Here is a 20,090-nt window from a genome sequence, read left to right on the forward strand (position 1 = left end):
TTGGCAGGAAATACAGCCCTCTTCGACCGAATGCACCACTAAAACATGTCCAAACCATGACAGATTCACAGTGCTTCACAGTAGGGGATGTGTAGGCCGCAACATACCGGCTTGCTGTTGATGGGCATCTGACCTTCACGTGCTGGCTTAGGATGAGTAGAAATGTGCTTTCATCAGACCACATGACCTTAGACCACTCTTCTTTTGTCCACTTAGCATACTGCTTTGCAAATGCCAGCCTAGCCTTCCGCATGTGGTCGGTGAGTAAAGGCTTGTGGGCAGTGGTACGGCTAGGGAGCTTCAGGTCCTTCTGCAGGCGGTGCATTACTGTCCTTACTGAGACATTTTCTAGAAGTTTCGGGTGACTTTCCTTTAGTTGTGCAGCAGTAACCCTTGGATTTTTCCTTACTTCCCTTTTTAGAAGGTTGTCAGTTGCCTTTGAAGTCTTTCAAGGGCGTCCAGGGATGGGTTTGTGCTCAGGACAAATGTCGGGTGGGAGGCAAATCATAGGCCAGAAAAGCTGTAGCTCCAAAATCCTGGACACAGTGGTCAGGAGCAAACCTCTACAGCATCCCCCCTCAGCCTCTCAAACAACACTGAGTGGCCAAGCAGTCCGCCATGTGGTCCACAGACTCGCTGAGAAAGATGTCAGATGTCGCCAGTGACAGCAACCGACTGTATAGCCTACTCATCGCAAATAACATACGTACCTCGGTTCCATACCATTTTACCGGGTAGGTCTGAGTCTTTTTTGCGGTGACTGTATATACTACCTGCAAAAGGCATGAGAAAGTAAAATCCTCCCTCCTTTCACTCCTATCATATTCATCCCTTTCATTCATTCCCATTTAATCCATATGAAGGTTGCACATATTTTTCAATACTCTTATTAAGTGGTGTTATGACTCAGGCTGGAGAGATACTTATTTACTATAAGGGCATACCGAATGCCCAAGTCACAGCAAAGTTAGAATGGGCCATGAAAACGCATCAGACTATTGGCATGCCAAAAGACGGAGGACTGTGTTAATCATTTAATATTTCAGTACAAATACAATCAAATAGAGACAATAACCAAAATATAACCTTAATCCTAACACATACAATATAAAGAAATAATGAGGAGGGAATGAGATATGTAGTAAAGTAAGAAAGGATAAAACTGAAACCTGGAACGTCGAGTCAGTCTGGTCCAAGTGATAATGCTTACAATCCAGAGGAGGCAGGAGCTTGCAGCTTAACAAGAGATGAGTCCACAAAGGCTTGGGAATGCCTGGCCTATATAGTTGATCAATGCTGATGTCTTGGCCAGTGATTGGCTGAGGACAGCTGGTTAGGCCAAACTGCCAAACTATCGCTTTGCTGAGGAATAACCCAAGAGGGAGGGGAAGAAGGTTGATTGCTTGTTTTCTCAAACAAATGGTGAAGCGGAAGGATAACTGATAGTTGGAAGGGTCATTCAGATGAATGGGTATCTTGACACCTGAATGGGTAGTATTGTGACAGTGGTCACATTAAATAGAAGGCAGAGCTATCAAGATGGACACTGAGAAGGTGCAGCACAACATCATCAAGGATGTTGAGCTGACATATCTATAAAAGCATAGTACTGTATGTTAGTTTTTATTAGTCTAAGCACTTGGCCAAATATGTATATTTGCTATCATCATGCATGAAATGATAAGAGACTAAAACATAGTTCCTTCCTATCTTATACAAATGAACACCACACAACTTCAGAGGGCTTCCTTTCTTACTAAAAACTGTTAGGTGAAAGATGAGGCATCAAGATCAAGGAACTCAATGGCATTGTCAAAAAGGAGGTGTTTCTTGGTGGTCTCTGGCAGGTCAGAGGATTCAATCAAGAGACCTGGGTGATGTTCACCAAGAGGGAATGGGTAGTCTGATCCCAAGACGACACGGTTCTCACCAATGACCTGTTGAATAAAGTACTGCATCATGGAATAATCAAACATGTCAGTTGATTCATTGCCCCAATTCTCTCTTGCAAGAGACCCATGGCCCTCTGGAAATCAGCCACAATTGCCAGTTCAGCCAATGATTCACTAAGTAAAAAGATTTCTTGTTGCTGTGTGGAGAGTGTAGGCCACTATATTTTCCTAATTGTAGTATACAGGAAAAGAAGCAATGCTCATTGGGTCCCAACTCCTATTCTCTAATCATTTATCCTACCTAGCCTCAAATTCATATATGGTTCTAAATCAATATCCTTGATTTCCAATTATCATATTTAGATATGAACTCTTGTATAGTCTGAGCTTGGGCTATATAATTTTGTAAGCCATTCCATGTATTTCTGCATCTATATGGAAAACTATTTCTTCACATCCTTTCGATGTCTTTCTTAATTAACTCCCATGACCTCTTAAAGCCCTCCAATTTTTAATCAGATCCCTTCCATACATGCAACCTATCCACTTTAGTGACCCGAACACTAATCATGTTGCCTCTTTCTCTTCAATCTTTTAAAGTTGGCAGACTCAGTGCTTTTAGTCTTTCCTTGTATGGTTTATCTGCCAGGCTAGGGACCAGTTTGGTTGCTGCCCTTTGTATTCTCTCAATCTTGCTTATATCCTTCACTCTGTGTGGGGACCATACTACTGACACATATTCCAGTCTTGGACAGATCAGGGTTTCAATGAGTTTTTTCATCATCTCTTCATCCATATAGTGAAATGCCACTTTGATCTTTTACAGTAGTCCATATGTCTGTCCCATAATCTTGCTGATATGTATGTCAACACTCCCAAATCTTTCTCATCTTTTGCCACTACTGTACTGCCCATTTTCAGTACTTTGCATTTTCTGTTATTAAACTTTATTTCCCATCCTTGGCTCCATGCAAGAATAGTGTCTAGATCAGGGGTTCTTAACCTGGTGCTCATATAATTTTAGATGGTGCTCCCCATAGATACCTAAAATAGTGCTCACAAGCACCAAGTTTAATATCAAGATATGGACTTGCATGTGCAGAAAATGTTTTATAATGCAGTGCTAAAATTTCTCCAAATCATGAATTTTGCTTTTATATGATAGTTATTAGGACTGTGCTCTTCACCATATTGCTGAGCTTGTGAAATACCAAGAACAAACTTGTGCAAACAAAACTTGCAAGTTTCTCTGAATTTTATCATTTGGCATAACACAATGACCAATCAAAGCAATTAAGTTTTCCATCATGACCAAATATGGTAAACAATTGACCATTGTTTCCTAATCAATCAGTATCAGCCAGTGTTGCCACTTTGGATGTTTTATATCCAGATCTAGAGGTTTTTCATAGTGTCTAGAATTCTAGACATAGATTTTGGTCATTTGATATTAGATGTAAATCTGGTGGATTTGTGGTGACACGCCGCTGGTCAAAACCAGACTGGCTGTCACACAACTCGAGCTAGGCCTATATAATCGCTGTAGTTAGCATGACGTCTCGGCAAGCTCCAGCCAGCAGCCAATCAGAAACTTGGGAAAGGTCTCCGGGGACTTTCACGGAGCCGCCAGCCTCCTTTAAAAGGACGGTGTCTTGCCAAGACAACCAGTTCTCTTCCGGGCATAACATCTCCAAGCAGCAGTTCTCTCCAGCAAGTTGCCTCGGGACCAGTTCTCTCCAGCAAGTTGCCTCGGGACCAGTTCTCTCCAGCAAGTTGCCTCGGGACCAGTTCTCTCCAAGCAGCAGTCCTCTCCAGCAAGTCGCCTCAGATGCAGTCCTCTCTAGCAAGTAACATCTCCAAGCCCACGACACTTGAAGAGGCCCTCACTCCAGACCTTCCCTCTACGAGCCATCCTCCGTGACCTCCAAGCCTACTATTCATTAAATCTTGTGTGCCTTAGCGTTATTGTGAGTTTCATTTCCCTGGCTTGTCCGAACCTAACTACAACAGATTTTAAAATAAATTTAAATATTTTTAGATATTTTTTTCTAATGTTTTGGCAATACTTATTATCATTGCATTAGATTAGTACAGTATCTACTAGGTTTTGAATATACATATATCAGTTACAAATACTTCATATTAAAAATAATAAAGTAACACATTTTGTAATGAGTTTAAGCAAAATAGTTTTGATCACTTGTATAAACATTGAAGCGATTTTGCCACTAGTAGTATAAAAGTACTGGAAATGACTAAAACTGTTTTCACACGTTTGATGATGCAATCGCCCAGCAGCACTGGGATTGGCATCCTGTCAGTGAAATGCAGTGACTGCATGTGCATCTGCCAAATCTGAATTATTTAGAAAGCGCTGGTTGTGTTTATATACTTAACTAATAAAGCCCTTCCCCAGAATGGACAAGTTTTTAAATTGCAAGCAGTCACTGGAGAATGATGTGAAAGATTATGATACAATACAAACAGAAATTTCAGATGCACCCCAGAAAAAAAAAAAAATCCTATTCTTTTCAAACATCTTGGGAAATTAGTTACTTTGTTGTGGAGATTGAAGTGAAATCAGGAGTACAATGCCTGTTGTGTTATGCAAGTCTTTCTGGCTACTGAAAAGCTAATTGTGAAAGGCATTATAATATCCATCATGGATCTTTCAGTGAAACTTATCCTGTGTTTTCCTCAGCTAGGAAAAATAAATTAAAAGAGATGAAAGACAATTTAAAGTAAAAAAAAAATCTGTTGTGCCATCCTGCAAATTCCTATAAACTTTCAAATGAAGTGGCATTTGCAGTGGCTAATATACCAGTCACACAGCAATGGCAAGGTTGTAAAAGACTGTATTTTAGCTGCCATAAAAGTTTTAGCTACAAGTGTCCCGGATCAGCATAAAAAAAATGCTAGTCACTGCTGTTGAAAATATCCCTTTGAGTAACGACAGCATTACAAATAGAGTAAAACAAATTGCAGCTGCAGTTAAGAAAGATGTGTGGATAAGGATAGGCCACTGCAAATGTTTTTCTTTGGCACTAGATGAGACAATGGACATTGCTTCTGTGTCACAACTAATGTGTTTCATACGCTTTGTACAGAATGATGCTACAGTTAGTGAAGAATTTCTAACAGTGTTGCCACTTACAGGCAGGACAACTGGAACAGACATGCATGATGTTCTCATGAAGTTTCTCACTTCAGAAAACATAGATCTGAGTGAACTTGTTTCTGTTGTTGTTGTTGTTGTTGTTGTCGTTCCCTAGACTGTCTGTCCGAGCAGTCCCGTCTCCCCAAGGAAGGCCACAGCCGAAACTGGGTTTTCCCACAAATCCTTTATAGAGTGTATGTTGTGTTGTTTGCGTGCATGATTGTGTATAATGCAGTCTTCCATTATGTGTTGTATGGTATGGGGTGAAGTGTTACATCCTGGGCAGCTGTTCACAACACGGTCGTCCAGCCTCTTCTGGTAGCTTAGAAGTGCTGGGTGGTGACCGCATCGCAGTCTGGCCAAGTGGACTCTGTCCTTACGTGGGAGAGAGGATTCAGAAGGGTGGATATCAGGGGGTCTGGCATGTAGCAGTGTGTTGTCTTTCAGTGTGTTAATGGAGCGGTGAGTGATATGATTATGAATATGTTTCCGGAGGCTGGTATTTGGTGGTTGTGGAGGAAGAGAAGAGAGTATCTGTGTGCTTGTTTCTGTTGTTACTGATGGTGCTCCTTCCATGGTTGGTAAAAACAAAGGTTTCAATGCCTATTTAAAAGCAGATTACAAAATCCCAGCTTTTGTTCATTACCACTAATTATTACATGTTGAGGTGCTGTGTAGCAGATTGAAAGGTTAGACAAAACTCATAGATTGCCTGGAAGAACAGGCAAGGGTCATCAACTTTTTAACTTGAAGGCCCTGAATGATAAATGGCTTTTTGAAAGCATTTCTTGAAGATTTGCAAGCTTCCCACTATGAACTTATTGCTCATACTGAAATTTGTTGGCTTAGTCATGGTCGGGCATTAGGAAGAGTGTGGGGAGCCTTTGAAGAAGTGATGTCCTTTTTGATTGAACACAAGAGTGACAATGTTTTTCCTGACACTTTTACCAATGAATTTAAACTCACTTTTGCTTTTTTGGTTGATCTTTTTCATTGCCTGAATGTGTTGAATTTAAAATTGCAAGGGAGGCACTGCAGTATTTGGGTATTGTATAAACAATTAGCAGGGTTTCAAACCAAACTTCAACTTTTCTATTACCAAATACAGAAAAGCAATTTGCTTCATTTCCCACAACTACAAAAGTGTTTGAGTGAAACAGAAAATGGATGTTGCCCATCATATATTGAAAGTGCTCTAACAAATCTTATGACAGAATTTCAAGAAAGGTTTGTCTTTTTGAAGGAACAGGAAACCAGATTCCAGTTATATTCTCAGCCTTTCAACTTTCCAGTAGAAGACATCTCCAAATATTCCAACTTCAAGAAGGAGCAGCAGTAGAACTTGGGATTGCTGATATGCTGTCATCCATATCTATGAAATACCGTATATTTCCGTGTATAAGATGACCTTTGTATAAGACAAGGTACAAAATTAGAGCAAATTTTTATGAATTTATCTCATATCGGTAGTATAAGACAACTGCTGAATTACAAAAGCATCAGTGTATCAAACCTACCGTACAAAAAGAATTGTTTTGATTACGTTTATCAGCTGTTTTTTCCGCTTTTTCTCTTTTCTTTCTCATTATTTAACTGTATCCTTATACCAGATAAATTACTTACTGTATCCTTATAAATTCAAAATAAATGAAATAACAAAGCAAATCATGTATCATGATTTTCTGAGAACACACATCAACTAACAAAAATTATTTGTTTATGTTCCTGGTTCGTTCCTGGTTCAACTACTGTAATATATTTTTTTATTGATAAATAAACGTTTTATGTACTGTAATCCAAAATTGTTATTTTCAATCTTAAAAATTACTGAAAAGTTAGCAAAAGAAAAAGGTTGCTATGAACGCAACCAGTGCTCGATGTTTACATTTTTTCAGCTGTGTTAAATGTGTTTACATAGAGTAGTTAAAAGTACTGTAATTTCATTAATACAGAATTATTCCTCGAATTTATTAACAATTGCCATTTACTATAAAGATACGCCAATAATATATAAGGTAAATATGGTTTAATTACCTTTATTACCAGTTCTTATCATAATGTGAATCATTTCCTGTGTATCGGTGGTTATCGGCAGGCTAGCCTACCAAGTCATCTCACGTAGAATTCAAGGTCTGATTTTTATAATGGTAGTATAAGACGACCCCCAATTTTAAGGGGTGAATTTTTGGATTTTAGGGTCGTCTTATACGTGGAAATATACAGTACTTCTTCCACAAAGAAGATATTTGTACATTTTGGGGATCAAGCAACTGCCAGAGACTAGCACCTATGTTGCAAAAGGAGGCTTTCAAAATGCTGTCAATATTTGGAATGACTTACATTTGTGAGAGTGCATTCTCTGTTCTCAATAATAATAATAAAGGGGGCTAAATTAACAATGGAACATTTGGAGGAAAGTCTTTGATTGGCTCTTCATGAAGATTTGAAAACAATGGATTTGGCTAATGACATGCAAAGTCAAGGATCACAATAAAAGTTCATAGGTAAGAAATTTACCTTTGTAATTATTATTTAGTCCCCCTCCCCCATGGTAGGACTAGCACCTATGTTGCAAAAGGAGGCTTTCAAAATGCTGTCAATATTTGGAATGACTTACATTTGTGAGAGTGCATTCTCTGTTCTCATTAACCCCTTCCATACGGTGCCGCACACGTAGGCGTCATGGACTTAGATCTCGGTGGCAGCAGCCAATGCCAGCCGTACGACGTGTTGTAATAATACTCGCATCATAAAATATAGTCACCGCTTATATCGATCGTTCTCTCTTCACCCGTGAATTTTGATAACCATAGAAAATGCGATTACAAAAGAATTAGAAAGAATGTCATTATGGAGGGGCGACTACAATAAATATAATCAAGACGCCGATATGGCAGCCTCGCGAATACACTCGCTCCCCATGACGCCTACGTGTGCGGCACCGTATGGAAGGGGTTAATAATAATAATAATGAGGGCTAAACTAACAATGGAACATTTGGAGGGAAGTCTTTGTTTGGCTCTTCATGAAGATATGAAAACAATGGATTTGGCCAATGACATGCAAAGTCAAGGATCACATTAAAAGTTCATAGGTAAGAATTTTACCTTTATAATTATTATTTAGTCCCCCCCCCCATGGTGGGGGGAAAGAATACTACCTTTCCACTTGGGGCAAAAGAGGCAACAAAAACAGGATGGGGATTACGACTAGGCATCTTTCTCCTTGTAGCCCCACAGGGGACATTCCTAAAAAAAGTAAAGGCATAAGAGAGTCTAGCAGTTTTCCAACCAGTACCCTAAGGTTTGGGTCTTTTAATGTGCATGGATGTAGTACAGATGAGAGTAAAAGGGAAGAGATAGGTGGTATGTATGTTTATGAGATGAAAGATGGATGTGTTGGCACTGAGTGAAACTAAGCTGAAAGGGAGGGGCAAGTGTGAGTTTGGGAGTCTAGTTGGGAGGTTCTCAGGAGTGAAGAGACGATGAGGGAGAGAAGGAGTGGCTATACTAGTAAGTGAAGAGATAGGTTAAACGTGTAGAGGAGTGGAAGGAGGTTTCTTCAAGGTTAATGTGGATGAAGGTGAAACTGGGAAGGGAGATGTGGGTTTTTGTAAGTGCATATGGGCCTGGTAGTGAGAAGAGTGTAGAGGAAAGGGAGGCTTTTTGGATGGATTCAAAGAGTGCATAGAGGGATTAGAGAGAAATGTCAATGCAGTTGTACTGGGAGACCTTAATGCTAGGGTAGGAAATGAACCAATAGATGGAGTGCTTGGGAAGTGTGGAGTTCCAGGAAAAAATTGCAGTGGAGACTTGATGGTGGAGATGTGTCTAGAAAGCGAGTTGATGAGAGCAAATACAGTGTTTAGGAAGAAAGTCAAGCATAAGTATACATGGGAGAGGGTGGTGGATGGAAGGGTGGTAGATAAAGCGTTAATGGACTATACAGTGGTAAATAGGAGTATAGTAGGAAGAGTTATGGATGCACATGTTCTAAGGGGTGAAAGTGGGGGAATTTCAGATAATTTTTTGATGGAAGGTAAGTTGAGAGTGGAGGATAGATGGAGAAAGAGGAAAAGTACAAAAAGGTAGGGAGGTGCTTAGAGTGAACTGCTTAAATGAAAGAAAAGGAGAGGGAATACAAGAAGCTGAGAGAGGAGTGGGAGAGAGTGAAGGATAGAGTAGAACTAGAAGTGGAGGAGGAATGGGAATAGTTCAAGAAGGGAGACACAAGGTGTGCAAATATGGTGTGTGGAACAAGGAGGACAGGAGGAAATAGAAGGAAGGGTAGTGAATGGTGGGATGATGAAGCAAAGAAGGTTGTAGAAGAGAAGAAGCAAGCTTTCACAGATTGGTTACAAAATAGGAAGAGGGATCATATGAGAGCTACAAAGAAAAAAGAAGAGAAGTAAAGCATAAGATAAAGGAGGCAAAGAGGAGAGCAGATGTGAAATGCGGTAAGAGTATGGCAGAAAATTTTGAAAGTAATAAAAAGATGTTTTGGAAAGAAATTAAGAAAGGAAGAGGAGGCGAATCAAGTAGAGAAGAAAAGGTAAAAGGTGCAGATGATAATGGAAGAGAAGGCAGTAAGAGGAAGATGAAGTGAAGGCAGTTGTTAACCCCTTCCATACGGTGCCGCACACGTAGGCGTCATGAGGAGCAAGTGGATTCACGACGCTGCCATATCGGCGTCTTGATTATATTTATTGTAGTCGCCCCTGTGTTTTTACATTCTCCCAAATGCGCCCTGAATCCCATTCTCTGTGGTTTTCAAAATTCGCGGGTGAAAGAGAGAACGATCGATATAAGCGGCGACTATATTTTATGATGCGAATATTATTACGTTACGTCATACGGCTGGCATTGGCTGCTGCCCGCGAGATTTAAGTCCCGTACTGAAGTGGTTAAGATGATGAGAGCAGGTATGGCACCTGGGTTGGATGGATGTCATGCAGAATGTCTGAAAAAAGGAGGTACAGTGATGATGGACTGGCTGGTGAGGTTATTTAATGTTTGTTTAAGAGAGGGTAGAGTGCTGGAGGACTGGAGGAGTGCTTGTATAGTTCCACTTTATAAGGGAAAGGAGACAAATGTGAGTGTGGTAGTTTCAGAGGGATCAGCTTGTTAAGTTTAGTTGGGAAGGCATATGGGAAGGTCTTGAATGAGAGGATTAGGAGAGGAACAGAGGGAGTACAGTGAGACCTCTCATTAACTGATGTTAATTAGCTGCGTTTGCGGTGTTTTCGCTGTTTTTTCAATGTTTTGGAGTGGTTTTTGAATGGCATAGTGATTGCACGCACTAAACAACAGCACCAAAAACACAGAAAACACAGTGAAAACACTGCAAACACAGCTAAGTAATGTCCATTAATGAGAGGTCTCACTGTAATTGGTGAGGAACAGCATGGGCTTAGGACAGGTAGGGGTTGCATAGATCAGATTTTTGTGGTAAGACAGATATGTGAGAAAGCTATAGGAAAAGGTAAGGATGTTTTTTGGGCTTTCATGGATCTGGAAAAGGCTTAAGACTGGGTAGACAGGAATGCACTGTGAGAGGTATTGCAGATATGTGGGATAGGAGGAAAGCTATTAAGAGCAGTCAACAGTTTTTACAAGAGTAATGGAGTGTGTGTTAGGTTTAGAAATGGAGAGAGTGAGTGGTTTGAAGTAGAGGTGGAACTTCGTCAGGGATGTATTATGTTGCCTTGGCTGTTCAATTTATACATGGATGGGGTGGTGCGAAAGGTAAATACAAGGTTAGTGGGTCAGGGATTGGAGATGGGTATAGAAAATAGAGAAAAGTGGGAGATAAGCCAGCTGTTATTTGCTGACAACACTGTGCTTGTAGTAGGATCAGATGAGGGATTGAGGAAGTTAGTGACAGAGTTTAGGAAGGTGTGCAAAAGAAGGAAGTTGAAGATAAATGTGGGTAAAAGTAAGGTGATGAGATGTACAAGGGGAGAAAGTGGCAGCAGACTGGAAGTGAGTATTAAGGGAGAGCGACTGGAGGAAGTGGATAGTTTTAGATACTTGGGTGCGAATGTGGCAGGAAAGGGAGGAATGGGGGTGGAGGTAGAATGTAGATTGAGAAAAGCAAGTAAATGCCTTGGTGGATTAAAAAGTGTAATGAGGAATAGACATTTGGGAATGGAGGCTAAGAGGAGATTGTATGAAGGAGTGATTGTGCCAACAGCACTGTATGGGGCAGAAACATGGAACATAAGAGAGGAGGAGTTTGAATGTGTTTGAGATGAGGTGTCTGTGGAGAATTATAGGGGTTACTAGGCTGGATAGAGTGAGAAATGAGGAGGTAAGGAGGAGAACAGGGTGGAAAGGGAGTTGGGAGATAGGGTTGATGAAAGAGTATTGGGATGGTTTGGACACATGGAAAGAATGAGTGAAGAAAGATTAGTAAAAGAGGTATGGAAGGCAGAGGTGGGGGGAGTGAACATGAGGGGTCAACCTAGGATGAGATGGATGGTGGGGTAAAAGGTACATTGGGAAAGAGGGGAATGTTGATGAAGGACATGAGAGGACAGAAGATAGGGGTGAATGGAGAATGGTTTTGTATGGATGATGCTGTGAGGGGGAGTGGGTGGGGGATGGGAGTGAGGGAGTATGTGTGAGAAATAAATTGACACAACCCGGAGGGATTTCTCCCCATCTCCTTTTATGCATGAGGGGGCAGAGAGGGGGGTCACCGATTTAATGAAGCGGACTTGCTATGGATGTATTTACCTAGTTGTATTTACCTAATTGTATTTTGCGGGAAGGGGAGCTATGCTCGTGGTGTCCTGCCTTTGTATCTCGCAGTATCTAGTTTGCTCTTAAACTCATGAATGGTTTTTGTGCACACTATTTCACTGTCCAGTTTGTTCCAAGTGTCCACTACTCTATGTGGAAAACTGTTTTTCTTCAGATCCCTTCTGTAGCTAGTTTTGGTTTCGATTTTCTTTCCATGTCCTCTTGTGCTTCTCTTGTCCCAGTTTAGCAAGTTCTCTCTATCGAGTATTTCTGTGCCCTTCATGATTCTGTAGATGGTCAGTAGGTCACCTCTCTCTCTCTTCTTTGCTCCAGAGTCGGTACCTCCAGTTTAGCCAATCTCTCCTCATATGACAAGTTTGCAAGTGCAGGTGCCATTTTTGTGGCTGCTCTCTGGATTCTTTCTATTTTCTTTATATTCTTTTTGGTACTGGGTGACCACAATGTCACCGCATATTCTAGTCTAGGCCTTATCAGTGTGACCAATATTTTTTTAAGTATTTCTTTGTCCAAATATGTAAATGCCACTTTTATTAATCTTAGCAAGTTGTAGGATTCTCTGACAATTTTGTTTATCTGTTTATCTTAGGACAAGTCATATGAGATAATTACACCCAAATCTTTTTCGGAACTCTCCTTTACCTCCTTGGTTCCAATTTTATATTGTCCTGATATTCTATTTTTGTTTTTTCAAAACTCCATTATGCTACACTTGTTAATATTGAAGACCACTTCCCATTTCTGACTCCAGTTCCATACCTTATTCAGGTCTTCCTGCAGTGATTCGCAATCCTTTTCAGTTTTTTCTTTTCTTAACAGTTTGGCGTTATCTGCTAAGAAGCTCATATAACATTTCACATCATCATCCATGACATTCACATAAATAGCAAACATTATTGGAGTCAATACAGATCCTTGCAGTACTCCACTGATCACCTCTTTCCAACCTGAATATTTTTCTCTGAACACTACTCTTATCTTTCTACCAATCAGGAAGTCCTCCATCCATTTCAGTAGGTTCCCTTGTCATGACAATAAGACTTGGTAGCTACTCCCAAGCTTTAATCAACTAGAACACCTGGAAATACATTACAAAATATAGTTTACACATTATATATATATATATATATATATAATGAACATATAGGACTCATCATATGAGTAGACCACATAATTGAACAAGTAAAGGGAAGGAAGCAACTTACGAGGAGAGTCACGACTGTTTCTCTAATTGGTCCCAGACAGAATGCGACGACGTAGCTAGTCAGCTTCGTCTGCAGTTTACCGAGTATGACGCGCAACAAAACAAACGACGTAGCCAGACAGAAAGACAGAGTATGACGTGCAAACAAACAAACGACGTAGCCAGACAGACAGACAAAGTATGACGTGCAAACAAACAAACGATTCAAAGTTCAATGACAAAATATGACAATGTTCCAGCTTTTTGTAAGTCCAGGAAGGCACAATCAGCCCATCCATTCCTTTCTTGCACTATGTCTATTAATCTTGAGTAGAAACATATTAAGTTTGTGGTACATGATCTTCCTTGTCTGAACCCAAATTGTCTTGGGTTTATTATATTGTTGTCTTCCAGGTGTTTTACCCATCTATTCTTGATGATTTTCTCACAAATTTTGGCTATAGTGTTTGTTAGTGAGACTGGCCTGTAGTTAGTTAGTTCTTCCTTGTTTCCTCCTTTATATATTGGTATAATGTTAGCATTTTTCCAGTCTTTTGATATGTTTCCTCCTTTAACCCCTACCATACAGTGACGCCTACGTAGGCGTCATGAGGAGTAAGTGGGTACACGAGGATGCCAACGTCGGCGTCTTGATTATATTTATTGTAGTCGTAACCTGCATGACCCACATACTCTGTAAATTGGCTTCATCATATTTTCTGTGGTTATCAAAATTCACGGGTGAAAGAGAACGAGCAATAGAGCAGTGACTTTATTTTTCATAATGCGAGTATTATGACGCAACATCGCACGTCTGGCAGCTAATGCTGCCAGACGTGCGATGTGGCCTGTATTGAAGGGGTTAAGTGAGCAAGTTATCATGTTATGTATTTTGTCCGTTAGTTCTTCTTTGCATTCTTTTAGAATCCAATTTGCAATTCCATCCGGGCCATGTAATTTCCTGATGTCAAGGTTTAATAGATGTTACATTATTTCTTTTTGTGTTATTGTTATCTCGCTCATGGGGGAAGATCGCCTTTCATTTCCTTCGCCCCAATATTGTGCTTTCCCTCTAGTGATGAGAGATTTGAAGTGATTATTCATGTGTACTAAACAAGAAACAGTAAAATAGAATTAAGAAAGTAAAGAAAATTTAATATCTGTTTAAAAAACCAGCATTATAAGTAGAGACATGTGCTTGAACTTTTCAAGAACTCGTCAGTATTTTGTAACATTCATTCACTCTCATCTACACTGGGCATGAGAGAAATACTTCTAGGATGGGAGAACACATGATGAAGCCAGCAGACTCACCTGCAGCAGGAGATTGAGTGCATCAGCATCATGGACAAGGCTGTCACACCAGAACTTGCCAAGGAAATTGCGGGGTGGTGTATTGCAGTCAGTGGCACATAGGTCTGGTCGAACATTGTAACCATGCTGAATTCGGCCTACTGTGTATGGGAATGATCCACCACCGTGGGCAAAGCAGACTTTTAGTCTTGGGAACTGGAATGGATGGGATGGGGCAGGGTAGAAAGAAAATCAATAAAGGGATACTTGATGTTGAGTCCACATGAAACATAGAATTTGTTCTGGGTTAGACCAGAAGATTCCATCAGACTGATCAATTGACATGTACAGAAAGTGCATTGATTATCTGTGATTCCCTTCACTCAAAGCTTAACAAAATGTTGTCTGTGTCCAAAACACATCCCATAAAGTATGCTACAACACTAAAAAAGTTGGGAATCAACATAGAACAATCAAGCCATTGCCCCAGAACTCTGTATGGATGATTTCACTAGATTGATTGATGGACACCTACTAAAATGCCTTGATATTTGTGAAGCCCTTCACTCTGTTGAACAAAATCTTGTTTTTGCCATAGCACTAAAAAACTTAGAATTTCCATGCATTTTCACACACACTTCAAAAAAGATTTTTTGAAGGGAAAGTACATGAGGACAGTAGTAAAGGATACATCTGGATGGAGAGGAATGAGACCAGTGGAGTGACACAAGGATCAATGCTACCACCTATGTTTCTTATTTATGTTTATGACATGATGGAAGGTAACAGCTATGCCAACATGTTTGCAGATGATGCAAAAAACATGAGAACAATAAAAAATTAAGAGGACTGTAGGCTGTTGCAAAAAATATCTAGACACTATATTCACAGAGCCAAGAATGAAAATAAATTTCAACACCAAAATATGCAAAGTATTGAAAATAGGCATTAGCTCTAAAAGGCCATCATTGAATTATTCCTTGGGAAATGGATTCATTACAAAAACCAGAGGAAAAGGATATGGGAGTGTTGTCAAAATACAAGCTGTCACCTGACAGACATATCAGCAGGATTATGATAGTGATACATAGACTGTTGAAGTGGCTTTTCACTAAATGGATGGAAAAAATATGAAAAAACTCATAGAAAACATGATCTGTCCAAGAGTCAGTAGTATGGCCCCCATACAGAGAGAAGGATACAAGCAAGATCAAGAGACTACAAAGTGCAGAAACCAGAATGGTTCCCTGATTGGCAGTTTAACATATGAGGAGACACTAAAAAACTGGCTCTACCAATGTTGAAAGATCAAAGAGAAGGGAAATATGATAATAGTATTCAGGTTGCTAAAGAGGACAGACACAATAGCAGAAGAGCTCTCTTGATTAGGAATGGGAGGACTTTAAGAGGTCATGAAAACCAATCGAGAATGAATACATGTCTAAAGGATGTGAAGAAATACAGTTTTTCATATAAATGCATAAATACTTGGAATATCTTAGAAAGGGATAGAGCCCAAGCTGGAACAATACATGAATTCAAATCTAGGTATGATAACTAGAAAATAAGGATAAAGCTTGACATGGAACCATACATGTTCCGAAGCCAAGTATGATAAACTGGAGAGTAAGAGTTGCTCCTTTCCTGTATACTTCAATTTGGTAATTACAATAAAGTAAATACACACACACTTGCACATGACTTGAAAGGGAAAATGGCACTCTGATGTGGAACAGACCCTTATTAGTAGTCAATTTAGATCCCTACATCCATGTATGGTATATACATGGGTCATACTCACCTGTTCAAAGACCCCCCCCATGAGGAGGCAACAGATGGCAGTAGCAGTCTCTGCAGGCATGCCCACAAGCCAAGGAAGCCAGTACTTGGCATGGCGGCCACCCATGGCCATATCCCATGGGTGGATAAACACTGATAGTCCTGAAGACCGCCACAGATGTCACAGCAGGAACAGAGGGAAGTAAGATGAAAGGGGTTGGTTACTCAGTATGTCATTACAATATAAAGGATACTGAAAGACTGAAGTGTGTAGGTTAGTCCTCAATCTTGGTAAACCTGAAGGCAATCTGCATATTACAATGAGCATGAGTGAAAGTGTGAAAATACTTAGCAGAGGAAAACAAGATATTGGTAACACTAAGAAAAAAAAATCATTAGACCTGCTACAATTAAAGAATCGAAGAGAAAGAGGGGATGATGGCAATGTTCAGAGTATTGAAAGGAGTGTGGACTAATGTGATAGAGAAGATTTCTTGATTTAGAACAGAAACTCATTAGATCTGGATCATAGATTAAAAAAAAAAGACTGCTCATCTAAAGGATAAGAAAAAAAATTCCATGTAGATGCATAATTTGGAATAGCCTGAGGGAAGATATGATACAAACTGGAACTATAAATCAATTAAAAGAGATGTACAGTAACTGGAAATTAATGAGACAAGACACAGGCTATAATTCACTTCCTGTCTACAACTGGGTAAATACACACTTGAATCTTGGAAAAGTATTTGATAAAGCACCCCATAATAGGTTTTGTGGAATTTTTAACATGTTTTTAGTCTAAAAGGTAAGCCGCTTGAATGGATAAATCTATCTAAAAACCAAAAGCCTTCTTGTTCCTTATAAGGAGGGTAGCCAGCCAATGCATGCACCCACCCCCCACCCATTTATTTCCCTTTTATCTTGACTCCTTCTGGATAAAGCCCCACACACTCACACACACACACACTTCAACGAATGGACGGCTTAGAAGACGTTCTGAAGAAAATTGAAGTTTTGTGGATCCCAACGCAAAGAGAAGTGCCTATTGTATTTACAGGGTGGGGGGGAAATTGCTCGTGAGGTAGTAGGAAAGTAGGGAAAGAGGAAAAGGGGAGGGATTACTGAGGGAAATGGAAGGAAATGAGGAAGGAGTAGACTTGGCCCAGGCAGACAGGCGAAAGGTAAACAAACGGCCCCCCGACAACGATGAAATGTCTAATAAAAATGTAAAGATTAGAAGTATAGATAAGAGCAATACAGTAGAAAGTGATGAGAATATTTTCCAGGGATTTAAAGAGGGTGGGGGGGGACACAAACCACCCCCGACTGACAAGACTAGAAGAGAAGGTCGATAAGATGATCGAGGACTTGGAGCGTAGGTTCGGTCATGTTAACAATATTATACGGAGAGTTGAAAAATTGGAAGAACTAGAGAAGGCGAACAAAAACTTAACTAAGGAAATTGAAGAATTAAAAAAACAGTTAAAAGAAGTAAAAGATGAGAATAAAGTCTTAAAGGAGAATAATAAGGAGAACAAGGAGGGTCGGAAAAAAATCCAAGAAAATAGCAAAGTTGCATTCACTGACATAATCAGACAGCAAATGAATGAACAAACTGAAAACTCAGTTATTAAAGTGATGAGACAGAAGGAGAAAATAGTAAGAGACTTAGCAGACAAAAAGAAATGTATAATTATATTAGGAATGGAAGAGAAACATAACCCAGATAGAACCACAAGAATCAGAGGAAAATGAAAAAGTAAGAAATTTACTAGAATTAGTTCAGGAAGATGAACCAGAAATAATTAAACAAACCGAAGAGAAATTCAGGCTCGGGAAATATAGTACAGACAAAACCAGACCAATTAAGATTAAATTCAGGTCACAAACTACGGCTGACAATATCTTATCCAAAACAGGGGAACTAGCAACAAGTGAACAATATAAAAAGGTATGGATAAAAAGGGAAATGAATAAAGAGGAAAGAGAGGAAGAAAAACAGAAAAGACTTGAAGCTAAGGAAAAAAACGAGATAAGAACGGAGTCAGAAAAAGAGAGATTCTATTGGAGAGTAGTGAATATGAAACTAAAGAAAGTCGACATACAAGAGAAAAACAAAAGGGAAACAGAAAACACAATGGAAGTGGCAGAAAACTAAGAGTGTCTTACACAAATATAGATGGATTAATAACAGGATTGAATGAGCTGAATGATTATTTGAAAGAAAAAGAACCAGACATAATGGGAATTGTAGAAACAAAATTAAAAGGTCCACTACCACCCAACAGTGTAGGACATGATGCATATAATTATTGGATTAGAAACAGAGTGAAAAAGGAAGGGGGTGGAGTTATGTTCCTGACTAAGAAGGATATAAACGTGAAGTGTGTCACATTTGGAAAGAATACAGTAGAGATGATAATGATGGAAGTAGAAGACAGAGATAAGAAGAGCAGAAAGTTTGTGATAAATTATGTGCCCCCAAAAACAGCCTCATGGGAAGAGAGTGAACATAAAAGTATGTTAGAGGACACAAAGATAACATTAAACAAGATAATGGAAGAGGGAGGAAAAATAGTTATGATGGGCGACTTTAATTGCAAAGAAATCTGCTGGGAAGAAATGACAGTAAAGGGTGGAGACGGCTCATGGGGAAACGCTCTACTTGAGATGGTTACTGACCATACAATGACACAATGGATACAGGAGAACACTAGGTATAGAAATGAAGAAGAGCCATCGAGACTAGACCTAATAATTACATCCGAACCTAGAATAGTGGACAAAATTGAATATAAAACACCAATAAGTAAAAGTGACCACATATTGATTGAACTGGAACTTAATGAAGAAAAATATATGAAAAGAAATGAACAATATAGAAAAGGAAGAATACATACATACATATACCAAGGCTTTTTCCCCCTTCCAAGGGAGGTAGCCAAAAAGGGAAAGGCATAAAAACACTCCCACCCATTTCATCCCTAAATACACTCCACACCCCTCCCACCCTTCCTCTCATCTGAGCACCTCCTGGATGACGGGTCATCCCTGCACCCTGCCCACCGCCTTGGGTCAGAAGCAGTGTCGCAAGACACAGTACATCCACAGCAAGGCCGCTTCATTTAATCGGCGACCCCCCCTCTCCGTCCCCCTTTGCATATAAGGCGAGGACGGGGAGAAATCCCTTCGGGCTGCGTCAAAATTTACTCACACATACTACCCCACCCCCCACCCCCCCACCCATTCCTCCTCATGCAGTCACAACATCATCCATATACAACCATTCTCCACTCACCTCTGTCTTCTGTCCTCTCCCTTCCTTCCTCAACAGACATTCCCCTCTTCCCCAAAGCCCCCTTCACCCCATCCATCCACCTCATCCTAGGACGTCCCCTCATGTTCACTCCCTCCACATCTGCCTTCCATACCTCTTTTACTAGTCTTTCTTCACTCATTCTTTCCATGTGTCCAAACCATCCTAATATTCTTTCATCAACCCTATCTCCCAAATCCTTTTTCACCCCTGTTCTCCTCCTCACCTCCTCATTTCTCACTCTATCCAGCCTAGTAACCCCCTCCATACTTCTCAGACACCTCATCTCAAACACATTCAAACTCCTTCTCTCTTCTTCTCTTATGTTCCACGTTTCTGCCCCATACAGGAAGAATGATGTATGAAAAAACAAACATTGATAAAATAAGAGAATTCTTTCAAAAGGAAAACTGGGAAGAAATATACAAAGAAGAAACAACAGTAGAAGAGAAATGGAATATTTTGAAGAAAAAAAATTACAAAAAAGGAGTGGAAAAGTATGTCCCAAGACAAAAACAAGAAAAAGAATATGTAAAATGCTGGTACAACAAAAGTTGTAGGGAGTTAAAGACAAAAGAGACAAAGCCTGGACCAGATGGAAAAAAGACAGAAGACCTGAAAAATGGAAAATATATACCTGTTATAGAAATGAATATGTACAAACGTGGAGAGAGGAAAAGAGAAAATATGAAAAAGATATCATAGA

General features: G+C 39.9%; 1 protein-coding gene across 5 annotated transcripts in view; it reads right to left on the reverse strand.

Annotated features, from left to right (window-relative positions):
• Positions 1–1,019: 1,019 nt before the first annotated feature.
• Positions 1,020–20,090, reverse strand: part of LOC143019644 (2-amino-3-carboxymuconate-6-semialdehyde decarboxylase-like) — a 117,335-nt gene continuing 98,264 nt past the window's right edge. For 4 of the 5 annotated variants that reach the window (XM_076175687.1, XM_076175530.1, XM_076175616.1 and 1 more), the window contains 3 exons: positions 16,088–16,227; positions 14,308–14,502; positions 1,020–1,937 (listed from right to left, as the gene is read on the reverse strand). In XM_076175687.1, the coding sequence (XP_076031802.1) occupies positions 1,767–1,937; positions 14,308–14,502; positions 16,088–16,227 (506 nt within the window). In that variant the 3' untranslated portion in view covers positions 1,020–1,766. The remainder of the gene's footprint in view (positions 1,938–14,307; positions 14,503–16,087; positions 16,228–20,090) is intronic. The other variant, XM_076175812.1, reaches the window with a different exon arrangement.

The sequence above is a fragment of the Oratosquilla oratoria genome, chromosome 1, assembly GCF_046742065.1.
Source record: "Oratosquilla oratoria isolate Oo_2021 chromosome 1, ASM4674206v1, whole genome shotgun sequence".
In the NCBI taxonomy this organism is placed as follows: domain Eukaryota; kingdom Metazoa; phylum Arthropoda; class Malacostraca; order Stomatopoda; family Squillidae; genus Oratosquilla; species Oratosquilla oratoria.